Source organism: Pocillopora verrucosa, chromosome 1 (assembly GCF_036669915.1).
Source record: "Pocillopora verrucosa isolate sample1 chromosome 1, ASM3666991v2, whole genome shotgun sequence".
Lineage (NCBI taxonomy): Eukaryota > Metazoa > Cnidaria > Anthozoa > Scleractinia > Pocilloporidae > Pocillopora > Pocillopora verrucosa.
Window position 1 is genome coordinate 17,236,174 of NC_089312.1, and position 15,033 is coordinate 17,251,206.

Genomic DNA, 15,033 nt, shown 5'->3' on the forward strand with positions numbered 1-15,033 from the left:
AAGCACGTTGAGATCAACCACTCCTTCCTTTTGTCACTAGTTTCTCAGTGCTCAACCGTTGAAAGTTGGAACTTTTGCTCCCTTTTGCCAGCTTGCACTTAATATAACATGTTTAATTGGGAAATTCCTCATACTTTATGAACATTGAACTTTCAAAAAGAGCACTCGATGCTTAGATGAATTATTCTCAGGTAGAACGTGATAACATTGCTCGAGGCAATCGATTGGTAATTGATTGTGATCCTTTGTATCTTAGTTTTTCAATTAAAAAAGCAAGCAGATCAATATACATGTACTTCACATGGCCAGTAGCTTTCAGTTCGATTTCAGGTACACGTATATATGTTATTCGCCCGCCGGGAGGTCCGTATTGGGAAAAACAATGCACGAAGTCTTGAGTACCGCCCTCAGCCTACGGCCTCGGGCGGTACTCAAGACAGAGGGCGTAGTTTTTCCCAATACCGACCGACCTAGGCCGGTGAATTACAGTTTTTTTTTTTCATAAATATAACGAAATTCTTTCCAAAAGAACCCGAATGATTTACGGCTTTAATTAAGGCAAGATCTTCCATAACCTGAACAATTTTTGAGTGAGTAAATGATGGTTAAAATAGAGGTGATGCAAATTAAAGAGAGATGCTTCACCGAAACATTTTCATTTGCGTAATGATAAAGGTGATTTAAAAGGCTTCCAACAAAATTTGACACTTTTTTTTTACAAGTATCTGTTACAATCTGACACCTGTCAGTTGGAGAGCGCGTAAGAAGAAAAAAAAGCGCAAGTACACTTTTGAAAAAAGAACGGCACTAGTTTGGTAAGGACTGTCACGACAACGTTTTCTTAAAAAACAGTCAGTGATCGTACGGACAGTATTATTCACTCTCATCGACCATTAATTAATGTACGAAGATTTACCTCTGTTCAGTGAGTGAATAGCAAAGTGAGTAATTGTAATCGAATTAAAATTTTTCATTTTGAAGTTGTCAGAGTTTGCTAGTTTGTTTACTGCAATGGCGTGTGTAAATGTGGTCTTTCCTCCACAAAAAATCAATTCGAATGAGACACTTGACGCAAGAGAATTTTTATTATTGAATTTCTTCGGTTTCTGTTGTGCAATTCATGGTAAAAATGTCCAACCTGAACGGACTTAGAAAGACTTACCGAAAGCGTCTTTGTAGTAGAACTGAAAACTTCGCTCGCCCTTTCACTATTAACAAATTTTTTAAAAGAATTCAGATATCAGATGAATGAACGTTCCATCGATTAATTAAATTGTAACCAAATACCTCACGTTTTAACTTTCTAGGTACTTTTTATGGAGGATTAAAAGTAATTACAAATGGGTTTTAGGCCGCTTTGATAACACCTTAGCTAAAACAAATTAATTTCGAAACCAATATTTTTCTGCCAACCAAAGTGATTTGAGAGAGATAGAAAAGAGCCTAAAAATACTGCCCAGCCTGAAAAACGCGATATATTTATGAAAAAATGGCAACGAAGGTAGGGATGTACTCGGCGACAAAGCGTTAGCGTGCCCGTGGGCAGAGATAGGAAAATACGGACCGCGCTAAGAACCAATCAGATGACAGAATTCGTTTCCGTGCCCTCTTAGAAAAAAAACTTGAAATTAGAATTACACTGTCTCACCTGTTCCTTTCACCTGCATCATCAAAGACAGGATAGCTTCAAAAGAGAAAATAAAACATGTGCATCGATTGTTATTGCAGGAATATCATAAAAAACGACGTAAGCCCTTAAAAAATCGCACCCCAGTTCTCGTGAAAAGAGGAAGAAAAGAGGAAGTAATGAGAAATAGCAGAAAATGGATCTCGTGCAAGAGTATAATCAGTCGATTGACATTGTGTGGCAATAGCTAAATTTAATATGAGACGATCCAAAAAGGGGATAGAGAGGCTTTTGATCGTTCAGAAATTAATATCGCGCCGCCGCGGAGTAAAATTCATCTGATCCTAACATTAATTCGCTTTTATTTGACTACAATTAAAAAGCTAAATACAGAATGCTAAGACAAGGCTCGTAATGTCCTATGGACACATTTATACCTAGAAATTCACCACAAAAAAAGTTGAACGGTTATCAAGAATATTATGGTTCAGTGCATACTGTTTTCTTGAATACTTCTCGCGAGAAACCTTGTCACAGTAACAACAGGAGGTTAGTCACTAAGCTATTGTATTCTAAAGACCCCATCGAGCGGTGTTGCACCTTACGTCAAGACGCAATGATCATGAATAACAAAGTCAAAGAATTTTCTCTTACTTTAGTTAGATCACGAGTTCGATATTAATTTTCTTGGTGTGAATCTTCAAAAGTTAAAGGATCAGGAAACTAAAGACTGAAAACGGTCAATAGGTGAACCTTCAACCTGAAAAGTGTTGCGCCTTACGTCAAGACAAAACAATGACGAACAACAAGGGCCACATTATTCCAAAACCACATGATCGTGCCGCAATTGTAACTAACTGTTTTCAAAATTAATCAAATTAATTTTGCATCGCCTCGAAACTAAAATGAAACTGTAAGACCCGTTTATAAATATCTCCTTTGTTATTCTCATTTATTAGCTTACTTATTCATTTTTCATGATAAAACTTTAGAGCAGACGTTTATCCATTTCAATATCTTTTGTTATTAGAGGACTATAAAAGAGCCTCTGATAATCCCTTTCTCGTTTAATTTGGCTGAGGGGTACAAGATGATTCTCTACAGAGATATCTATATCTTATCATTCACTTCTTGCTTAATAAATTATATATTTCAGTCCGCATAACCAACAGATGCAGTAAAGCTTGTACTTACTCAGTGTACCGCGTAAAAAATGGGTTGTAAACATTTTACTGGATTGAATTCCATTCATCGCTCCATTAATCACAGGGCAACGATATTATACCACAGAACTCCCCAAGTCAAAGAGTGTTGTCTTAGTTTAGTTAGATCACGAGTTCGATATGATTTTTCATGGTGACAATCTTCAAAAGTTATATAATTTCACAATACATTTAAATCGTTGGCACCTGTCAGGCTTCCTAAACGGAGAAGCCTATCAAAGTGCAAAAACTGAAATACGAGCTCACGTTCATCAATAAGAAAGCAATAAACGAGAACTGACCCCGCCATATGATTACAAAACTGAATCATAATTTAATACTTAACGAAAAGAAAGTGACAGTACAACAAAACAAACTCCTGAAAATATGAACATATCTCAGAGATAAATTTCTTGGGTTTTTTTTATCTTACATGGAGCTACCACCTGTATGCAACAACAGAGGGAATTGAAAGCCTTACCGAGAAAATGTCATTTTTGTTTGATATTTTCGCGGATAATTTATTAGTCTAGTAATTCTCAAGATGCAGGGCCCCATGGGATATCAGCCTTTGAGTTGAATAGGAAACCAGGTTGAAATAACGTTTTACTTTATTTTACTGGCTTTACTAGAAAAAAAATGCTTTCATAACTCTACTTATGTTTATCTTAGCTATTTTCATATCATTGATTTTCTTTGTTAGCATATCTCGACAGCCTTCTTTTAATCAATTACAAAATAGTATTCATTTATTCAACACCATAATAATATCGCTACTTACTACATAAAAGTCTTTTAGAACTTTCTGATGTAAAGCTGCTTACTTCAGTGCTTCGTTTAAAATGTGTAATGCTTTCTTTTTCTGAGGATACTTTACCTTTAACACAACACCTCTCAAAATTCTTACACTGATTCTGCTGAAATTAAAGAAGGGTTCATAATGCGCGTTTTATAAAAATTAAATTTTTTGAGGGGTAATTAAAACAAGTGACATATTGACGAACTTCGGAGCATTATGACATAAAACATTTTTAAAAACAACGTCACAATCCCGGTTCTTCAACAGGGTTGCACTTTTCCTTTAAAAGATGGCTTTCGTCATTGTCAGCAGAACTTCCGCGATCATCAAAACTTTGGCTGATAAGGTCACTGTAATAGGAAGTTGCTGGCGGGTATTTAAGCGTATTTGAATAAATTAGTCGTTAATAAACGTAAGAAGGATGGAAGATATATTTCAGAAGATAAAAGATCTATTTTGCTAAATTAGCTTTAATGTTCCTATATTCCTCTCGCTTCCTGTTTGCTGCATGTTCCCTGTACGGTCTAAAATTTGGACTGAAGATATTCACTAAACAACAAACTCAATCGTCGGTCACTAAAATATCATGAAAGAAGCTAATCTTTAGTATAATGTATGCACAACCATTATTCAGCCTTAGAAGACAAAATTCGCATTCGGACAATCATGATGGAAGATCTTTGTTTAAAATCCGAGCGTGCTGAATTCTCTATCTGTTGGAAGCCTGATCACTCTTCTTTGCTTTCTTGTCGCTTGTTTACACGTCTGTGGTAACAACACTTTAAAGTTTTCTTTATCGCCTTACGAATTTCAGGAAGCCGCCAAAAGTAGACTATGGGGTTCAACGACGAGTTTATAAACGCTATGGTTCCTGTGTATTGCAGTGCGATATTTTTGGTGGGGCTTGAACCTGTCACTTGAATCAAGCCAGCTGTACAATTATATGGGAAAAAGCAAAAGAAGAGAATGAAGCAAACGTAAAACGTATTCACAGCTGACTTTGTGAAACGTGCGAACTGCAAATGCGATGAAGTTTCTTTTGCGCTTCCAACAGGAGCTTGAGATTGTATTTGAGCCTGGTGACGTCTCACAATGCGATAGATTTTAAAGTACATTAGAACTATAATAACAATGGAGGTGACGAAGCTTGTTATTCCAATTACATAATAAGCTGTAGTATTTTGGGTCCAAATGACTCCCAAAAGAGAGGATGAACACCAACATAAAGCGATGATCACCACGATTTTTTTGTTAGTGACAATGGCTTGATATCTCATATGCAGGTGAAACGCCAGGTACCTATCTATACTTATAGCAGTTGCTATCGTAAAAGACGCCGCAGATAATACAACAGCAAGCACATCAAACGCCAGTGAGAGAGCGATTGGACCTTCTTCCTTTTCGACAAGGAAGATGATAGAGCAGGCCACTATTAAGGGCTGAGTCAGTATGCCAACGAGGAAGTCGGTCAGTGCGAGACCAAATAGCAAAGTGTTTGAAGGCGAATGGAGAGCTGGCGTCCGCCAAACAGCGATCAGTATGACTCCGTTTCCTAACGTTGCTGGGAATGAACAAATGGCATTAAGAATGCAGTTAATCAGGCTTGAAGTTCGCACTGCAGAGAGATCCTCTTCCAACGTACTTGAACTAAAATGAAGAGTAGACATTTGGCTCAGAAGGGAAAGAAAATATTCCGCTATGAAATATCTTTATTATAAATCTATACTTTGCAAACCCCATGCACTTTTCGACAAACCAATCATCTTTGAGGAAATTAGAACTGGCAAGTACCTGATTATCATTTAGATGAGTTGAAGAGCTTGTTTTTCTTGAAATTGAGTTCGAGTTGCAGCATTAATATACGCTTGATGTCGCCGGCACACGGAACTTAGATATTTTTTTTTTTTGGTCGGTTACTAATCTAGTAGATTATACCGTAACAGGTGAAACTGAAATGTGGACCACTTTTATTATAACGGAGCGGCCTAATTGCGTTTTTTTCTTTTATATTAAAGTAAATTTGATTTTCTCGCCTCCATAAATGCTAAGAAATGCTAAGAGTTTACAGTTATCTTGGCAAATTAAGAGAAAGTACAAAACTGTAGAGAAAGTACAAAATTAAAAGAGTGGTCGTAATTGTTTTATTATAGCAAACAAGTTTTTGTTGTGTGTAACACACGTTTTTGACATTGCTACACTTTAGAGCAAATGATCAGACAATCCTGGTGGTTTTTTGTGACTGGTGTGAGGCAATCGAGAGTTCTCTTACAGTTCTGTCTCCCAGTTAGGTTTGACAATCCATCCATTTGGTATTCTTTTCGCTCTTCTTTACTGGGGACACGCTGTTGATTTAGTCCGTAATAATTCCTTTTAGGTCTCCCTCGTTTACTTCTGGCTGTAAGGATAGTAAAAAAGGGTGCTAAATTAGCGATTTTAAATTTTGGTAAAAGCAGTCCTATACAGGGATTCTCAGTAACAAGAGTCCTGCTTGATAATGGAACCGTATTTAATTAAAAGAAAAATAGTACTAACTCGTATTAAAATGGTTGTCAAATCACTGTCGAAAGTAATTGTAACTATATAAGTGTTTTGCTTGGGAGAGTTTCTCAAAAAATCAGGTACAAAACTAAAAAAATTGTTACTACCGTAGAACAGAATTTTGCAGGTATTCAAACCATAGCAAAAACAATGTTAAAAGAAATCGGTTTCTGACATTTTTGTATGAATAAAACGCACAGATTTCAAGACGAGGATCTCCGTAAAATAAAACAAAGATAGCTAGAATTTGGGTACACTTTGTTACCACATTCCTGTCACATGTGTGGCGTTTTGATATTAGTGGCTTACTGTAATTTGCGAAACGAAACGAAACAAAATGAAAATTTGTAATTTGCGAAATGAAAATGTTACCTGTGACGCACGGTAAGCTTCACAGAAACCACAACAGCCTCAGGTCATTTGTTGTCGTTATGGTCAGGTCATTATGAATTACATACACAATCTCTTACCACTTATGCAAGATGAGATGTTAAGATTTAATAGTTTATTAAAGCAGGCATCCGTTGAACGATTTGCAAAGATGAATTAACATGAGATCTTTACGGTAACGGATCAAAATTTGGTTTTGTGAAAATTTTTGTTATCTTATTTTGGCGAAAGTGTAAAATAAAAAAAAATGTGGTCTCTGAATAAGAGTTTGAAACCCGCCATCAAAGTTTCCTGAATGCGTCCCTCCCTTAGCAATGTTTGTGCCATTACGGTAAGACGTGGTTTAGAGTGCCATGTGGTTAGTATCTCAGCAGGTGCTGGAGTTGGTCTTAAAGGAAGGCAAAATCCATAACAAAAGAGTTTATGTCCCCGAATATTGAATATTTACACGAAATGGTGTATTAGTGCGAATAATTTTATTAGAAATTATAAATCACCATCCCACAAACATTTTTATATAATCTAAATGAGATTTTGTCTCGTCTGCAAAAGGTGATATAGATGTTCAAATTCCCTTTCAAATTTCTAAATAGATGGAAGACCTCCGAAAAAAAACAAATGTCAGTCAAAACTAAGCAAAATCAAATTAGGGCTTCTTTGTCTGTTTTGTCAGCTGTTAGGTAAGTGCATTTGAATATCTGTCATCAATTTGCCTTCTAGTTGCTCAGCAAACCACGAAAAATTAATGCTACTGATCAGCACAGCCTCGTCCAATTTCGAGTTTAGGAGAATTGTGTAAAAAAAATGTCGCCAAATTGTTTTAAATTTGCTTTCTTGTATATTAGTAGTGTAAAATGAAATGCTGAAAAAAATGAAACGGGAACTTAAAATCAAAATGACGTCAACAAATAAGTGTAAATGTGTCCTTCTTGTTAAAGATTTACTTAACATTTATTGGTTCCCTAGATGGTAAGTGCACCCTGCAGAGTAGATATATTCCAACATGTATTACTAAGAAGGGGATTTGTGTAACAAAAAGCTTGCCTAAACCAAAAGTTCTTTGTTGATTTTGGTTTGATAATCCTGCAAGACCATTTCTCTACATAAAGAGGTCCCGTTCTGATCCACTGCATGCCATATCTTCAATGCAAACTTAGTAAAAGTAGAGTGCGAGTTGGAAAACGTTAGTCTTGATCACAACTTAATGATACCCACCAGGTCATGGATTGAAAAAAATGAACAAATAATGATTACAAAACAGTTCATGAAGACAAATCAACACTAAAACAGGCAGCACTGTTAAGTTTAGCGTCGTTCCATGTCCTTAGGTTAAAACGTTGTTTCGAGTACGAGTCAATACTTCAGCAGGTGGCAGGCGTGTTACCATGGTGACATCATAAAAAAGAGGAGATCTTTTACGAATTTATCAATCAAGCGCAACACGGGTCTTACACTTTATCCAAAGGTGATCGAGTCTTTAGATTGGAAATTCACTACATCGTGCTTCAGCGTTGTATCTTCGCGCGAAATGGCGCGTATCATCATTATTGATTAGAATCTTTATTTCTGTGTTTACACACTCAACTATATCTGAGTGAATTTCACCAAGGGAAAGCATGACTTTCATCAAAATTTCTACGTTTATCTTTCGACTAGTTTGATTAAAATGACAGTAAATGAACGAAAATTTTGTCTGCTGAAGCGAATACTGGTGAGATTGCCTCTTCTCTATCCGTCTTTTCAATTGAGCTATTGGATATACGTCAATTTGGAGAGCAATTGGCACAGCCAAAACAAATATGAAAACATTTACGAGCTCTTAAGCCGTTTTTGCAACCGTTAAATAAGTTCGTTTAAAAATTCACCATCAATTCGACTACTAATTGCTTTTCATTCTCGAGTTTCGAAATTAAAAAACCGGACTTTTGGAACACTGGATATTTCTCAGAAATTTGTCTTTAATCCTTTCTCAGTTTATCTGTAATAAAACGTGTGTTCAAAAACTTAAACGGAAACTGAAAAAAGAAATTTACATTGCAGACAAATGTATTTTGAATTAATAATTCATGTTTTTCTAACATTTATTTCGCGGTTGTTGATAGGTTAGGATCTACATGTGGATTTTATAATATACCTATTTGAACATGTATTAGGAGCTTGCTGTTCAAGAGAAATGTCCTCCGTGAATATTGTTTCAAATAACCAAGAAGACGACATCTCTACATTGAGAACTTCAAGACTTATCAACTGCATTTTAAACGCCACTTGTTCATTTCCAGCTGCTTTTGGAAATGGAATAATACTAATCGTTATTTGGAGGACGCCATCTCTTCATTCACCTTCAAACACATTATTGTTTGGTCTTGCGCTGACGGATTTCCTCGTCGGTTCGGTTACTCAGCCTTTAAAAGTCGCCTCTTCTGTGATATACCTCGTGTCCGATGAAGAAGGTCCAGTCTCTCTTACCCTGGCGTTTGATGTTCTCTCCGTTGTGTCATCTGCGTCATCTTTTATCATAGCAACTGCGATAAGTGTAGATAGGTACCTGGTTTTTTACCTGCATATGAGATATCAAGCCATTGTCACCAACAAAAAAGTCGTGGTGATCATCATTTTATGTTGGTTTTTTTCCGCATTTTGTGGATTTATATGGACCCAGAACACTACAGTTTATTACCTTGTTGGAATCGTTTCTTTCCTTGTCTCGTTCACTGTTATCATTTTGATGTACTATAAAATCTATCGCATTGTAAGACGTCACCAGGCCCAGATTCAATCTCAAGCTCGAGTTGGAATCGAACAAGAAGCGTCAACCCAAATACGGTTCACTCGTTTCACAAAATCAGCTATAAACACGTTTTACGTTTGCTTTATTCTGTTTCTTTGTTTTTCTCCATATGCATGTGTAGCCATTGTAGTTCAGTTTACAGGACAAAGTCTCACTAAATTTGTCGCACTGCAGTACACAGGGACGATAACGTTCATAAACTCGGCGCTTAATCCTGTGGTATACTTTTGGCGACTGCCTGAGATGCGAAGGGTTATAAAAAGAACCTTCAGGTGTTGCTTTAGACAAGCACGCGTGCGGCACGAAGAAATAAATTCCTTTGAATTATCAGGCATGGGAAGGAAATTCGCCGGATCTACATGTAACGATTTCTGATTACAAATATTTAATTGTGCCCCTTGCTGGGTATTCCGTATGAAATCTGGAATATAACTTAATTAATCTTTTGATGGGTCGAGACACGTTCAAGACAGCATGTTTAAATTTTATAGGATATTGTTTAATTACACAGTTATTGAGTGTGGTAATTCTCCCAAAATAGGTATTGAAAATGCTTTTGAAAGGGAAAACAGATTAAACTCGCCCAGCTGGCAGTCACACACACGTCACATGTGAAGTTAGCATGTTGCAAAATCCTTGTTATCAACCCTGGACTTGATGTCGGCCTAACTAACCCTTGTGCGACTCGAGGGAACTGAATTAAAGATCTTTCCATAAACAGCTAGCCCCCCTTACGTAACAAAAACTTAGGCTCGTGGAGTGGGTAATGAATAAAACGGAAAAGACGCTTTATAATTTGTTATTTTTTAATTAATCGAAAACACTTTCGCCAGTTTCAAAGAATGCGCCTACCCCTGAACTTTTTTCAATGGAAGAGCCTTTGCCTGAAATTTTTGGAAAGTTTCCATCTCACAGGCATCATGAACTTATGATCTTTGAATCTTTGCCCCTGATTACGTAGCTACACTACTTTAGAGGGTTTTCTGAAATCAGTTAAGTTACTAAGTTTGACAGCTGATACGTAAATAGCTGACGGAGATATGTTCTTCCGCGAAAAAAGCGTCATTTTACACATTTAATATGATGGTTTTGAACGCATCTTTCTAAAACTTGGCATATTGACTGATTATAGAACACTGTTTCAGCATTTAGGATGTATTTTTGGAAAATGGTACAAATACTGCAGAAGAGTCTATTATCGGTTATTTTGTATGTAGAGCGAAGAAAATTTGGAAATTTTAAACAAACTCAGCTTTTAACAGTAGCTTTTAGTAGATGTGGCAATTTTCATTGTAGAATGATGTATTGGTAACATATACTTTTTTGTAAAACAATAACTCACTTGATGGGAAAGTATCCACATCCTACAATTCTCTTCGTGTCAGCAGTTGATTTAACATAAATGGATGCATTGTCTTGAAGTAAAGTACCAAGTTTACTCTCTTAAATCGAGACAAATCGGGGACAAAGAACTTGACACAGCTCACCAAAAGGGAACCACCAAAGCCTCAGGGTAGATCTAAAAATCATGTTTAATAAAGTGCACATGTGAGTTGAAATCTAGAAGAGATTCTTTGTAAAATGTGAGAATAGTTTCATAGGATTGCAGTTAAGAATGTACAGATGCCTTACTGTTTATGAACCTGAAGATATTGTGTGCAACCCAGGCCGCCAAGCATTATATACATGAAAACTATGCACCTTGTATATCTTGCATGGTTATTAATTACTGTTATCATATTGGATATATTGTACAGTTTACAAATTCATTGTAATGAAAAAAGGGGCTGGTCACATTTTTTCCATTATGAAAAGTCTTATACTGGTGTTTTTTGAGAACTAGGCAAGTGTTTTGCGATTTTAAAATTATATGCTTATTTTAATAATCCAGGAAGACATGGAGAAGAATGTACATTGTATGTGTTATTGAAATGACTTAAATTTTCTCTTAGTCAAGCCAAGTTGTATGAATACTGAAAATTGTCAGAATTGCCATGGTTACCATGCTTTGAGTATAGGATTTCCTTTGTTTTGGTTTGGCTTTGTTTTTGTTCAGGGACAGAAAGATACTTAGCGATCTAGTGCAAAATATAATTTTTTTTTAACATAGAGTTGAGTTCAGGATTGCTTATAAGTTTGCATTTCTGGGGAAAGTTTCTACAGTCTATGAAATAATGTATAATTTGCAAATGTTTAAAATGTTTGCAGCCTAGGTATACTTTGGAAAGGGCTCCAGCTGACATTTGAGGGAAATACTGTTAACTGAGCAAAAGTTTGAGAAAAAAAAGAATAATTTCTATCAATTCCCTAAATTTTAAAGATGCAAGACAAACAGCCAAAAAAAATGACGGTATCGCTCCCTGCCTTTTGGTGAAGGTTCATTTTCTCTCCTTCCTGGGTGGATTTGTATTGATAGTACTATAAGTGGGCACATTGGTGAAATACACCTGAACGGATTTAAGTGAAAATTTGTCATAACAATGCAATGTGCAATCTAGGGTATTCATATGGCATGAGATATGGGAGAATTCTCTTTTTTTCATTTTATAAATTTAAGTGACCATTCAAACGCACATTCTTTGGATTCTCTTAAGTTCAATTCTTTCGTAAGTATCTCGCACGCATTCAGGATTCTCTTTTAACCGATTGGTTTGTAAGTAATTCTCACACTCCAAGTGAATTTTCTTTCTTTCGATTGTTTAGTTAGTTTCTCGCTTACTCTAATTTCGATTAGTTCGATTGTTTCAGGAGAATCTCGTGCACTCTTAGATTCCCTTTCATTCGATTGTTTCGTTAGTATGCAAGACCCGCGCACAATTTGGATTCGCGTAACTTCAATTATTTCTTAAGTATCTTGCGCATTCTGTGGATTCTTTTCAATGCCGTTGTTGCGTCAGTATCTTGCACACTGTTAGGATTATCTGAAGTTTGATTTTTCCTTTATCTGGGATACTTTAAGGATTCTCTTTAGTTATTTCATTGTATTGTTTCGTTAGTATCTCGGCACTCTGAGGATTCTTTTTCATTGGATTGTTTCGTTAGCTAGTATCTCGCGCACTCTAAGGATTCTTTTTCATTGGATTGTTTGGTTAGTATTTAGCGCGCTCTGAGGATTCTTTTTCATTGCATTGTTTCGTTAGAATCTCGGCACTCTGAGGATTCTTTTTCATTGCATTGTTTCGTTAGCTAGTATCTCGCGCACTCTAAGGATTCTTTTTCATTGCATTGTTTCGTTGGTATCTCGGCACTCTAAGAATTCCTTTTTATCATATTGTTTCGTTAGTATCTCGCGCTCTCGGAGGATTCTCTTTAGTTTGATTGTTTCGTTAGTAGCTCGTGCACTCCTAGGATTTGCTTTCATTGGATTATTTGTTTGTTTGTTTGTTTCGTCGGTATCTTGTGCAGTCTGAGAGTTCATTGGATAGTTTCGTTAGTATCTGGGACACTTTGAGGATTCTCTTTTTTAGCTCGAATGTTTCGTTTGTATCTTGCGCACTCTGAGGATTCTCTTTTATTAGATTGTTTCTTTTGAATCGGAGTAGTGCACTGTAAGGATTCTCTTTTATTAGATTGTTTCGTTAGAATCGAAGTAGTGCACTGTAAGGATTCTCTTTTATTAGATTGTTTCGCTAGAATCGAAGTAGTGCACTGTAAGGATTCTCTTTCATTAGATTGTTTCGTTAGAATCGAAGTAGTGCACTGTCAGGATTCTCTTTTATTAGATTGTTTCGTTTGAATCAGAGTAGTGCACTGTAAGGATTCTCTTTTATTAGATTGTTTCGTTTGAATCGAAGTAGTGCACTGTAAGGATTCTCTTTTATTAGATTGTTTCGTTTGAATCGGAGTAGTGCACTGTAAGGATTCTCTTTTATTAGATTGTTTCGTTTGAATCGAAGTAGTGCACTGTAAGGATTCTCTTTTATTAGATTGTTTCGTTTGAATCGAAGTAGTGCACCGTAAGGATTCTCTTTTATTAGATTGTTTCGTTTGAATCGGAGTAGTGCACTGTAAGGATTCTCTTTTATTAGATTGTTTCGTTAGAATCGAAGTAGTGCACTGTAAGGATTCTCTTTTATTAGATTGTTTCGTTAGAATCGAAGTAGTGCACTGTAAGGATTCTCTTTTATTAGATTGTTTCGTTTGAATCGAAGTAGTGCACTGCAAGGATTCTCTTTTATTAGATTGTTTCGTTAGAATCAAAGTAGTGCACTGTAAGGATTCTCTTTTATTAGATTGTTTCGTTAGAATCGAAGTAGTGCACTGTAAGGATTCTCTTTTATTAGATTGTTTCGTTAGAATCGGAGTAGTGCACTGTAAGGATTCTCTTTTATTAGATTGTTTCGTTTGAATCGGAGTAGTGCACTGTAAGGATTCTCTTTTATTAGATTGTTTCGTTAGAATCGAAGTAGTGCACTGTAAGGATTCTCTTTTATTAGATTGTTTCGTTTGAATCGAAGTAGTGCACTGTAAGGATTCTCTTTCATTAGATTGTTTCGTTAGAATCGAAGTAGTGCACTGTAAGGATTCTCTTTTATTAGATTGTTTCGTTAGAATCGAAGTAGTGCACTGTAAGGATTCTCTTTTATTAGATTGTTTCGTTTGAATCGAAGTAGTGCACTGTAAGGATTCTCTTTTATTAGATTGTTTCGTTAGAATCGAAGTAGTGCACTGTAAGGATTCTCTTTTATTAGATTGTTTCGTTTGAATCGGAGTAGTGCACTGTAAGGATTCTCTTTTATTAGATTGTTTCGTTTGAATCGAAGTAGTGCACTGTAAGGATTCTCTTTTATTAGATTGTTTCGTTTGAATCGAAGTAGTGCACTGTAAGGATTCTCTTTTATTAGATTGTTTCGCTAGAATCGAAGTAGTGCACTGTAAGGATTCTCTTTCATTAGATTGTTTCGTTAGAATCGAAGTAGTGCACTGTAAGGATTCTCTTTCATTAGATTGTTTCGTTTGAATCGGAGTAGTGCACTGTAAGGATTCTCTTTTATTAGATTGTTTCGTTAGAATCGAAGTAGTGCACTGTAAGGATTCTCTTTCATTAGATTGTTTCGTTAGAATCGAAGTAGTGCACTGTAAGGATTCTCATTAGTTCGATTGTTTGAAGACCATTTGGTGGTCTCTGAGGATTGTGCAATATTAGATTTTTTTGTTAGTATTTATGGCACTCCTAAGATTATGTTTAGTGCGTTTGTTTGGTTAGTATCTTGCGCATTCTAATGATCCTCTTTCATTGGATCGTTTCGTTAATATCTCGCGCACTTATAAGGTTCTCTTTGGTGCGTTTCTTTCGTGAGTATTATGAGCACTCTGAGGGTTGATTGTCATTCAATTGTTTTGTTAGTATCTCACGTACCTTTGAGTTTTCTTAAGATCGTTAGTTTCGTTTGTATCTCGTGCTCTCTAAGGTTCCTCTTTTATTGATTTTTTCTTAAGTATTTTAAGCTCACTGCGGATTCTTTTGCATTCGATTGTTCTGTTAATATTTCACGAACTGTTAAGATTTTCTTAAGAGTTAGATCGTTTCGTGAGTATGTGGCGCTCTCTAAGGATTCTATTTCATTAGTTTGTTTCGTTAGTATCTCCCACATTCTAAGATCTATCTCTCATCTACTGAATAGTTAGTATCTCTTACATTCTCAAAATTCTCCTTAGTCCAATGATTTAGATAGTATCTCGCGCACTC

General features: G+C 36.0%; 2 protein-coding genes across 2 annotated transcripts; one reads left to right on the forward strand and one right to left on the reverse strand.

Moving 5' to 3' along the window:
- Positions 1–3,458: 3,458 nt before the first annotated feature.
- On the reverse strand, positions 3,459–5,309 carry LOC131784105 (adenosine receptor A3-like). Its single transcript, XM_059100894.2, has one exon. It carries the CDS (start codon positions 5,293–5,295, stop codon positions 4,357–4,359), a length of 939 nt encoding a protein of 312 aa, XP_058956877.2. The 5' UTR covers positions 5,296–5,309; the 3' UTR covers positions 3,459–4,356.
- A 3,420-nt stretch (positions 5,310–8,729) lies between these two features.
- On the forward strand, positions 8,730–9,719 carry LOC131784065 (trace amine-associated receptor 1-like). The gene has a single exon (XM_059100853.2). The coding sequence runs from the start codon at positions 8,730–8,732 to the stop codon at positions 9,717–9,719; it is 990 nt and encodes a 329-aa protein (XP_058956836.2).
- Positions 9,720–15,033: the final 5,314 nt, after the last annotated feature.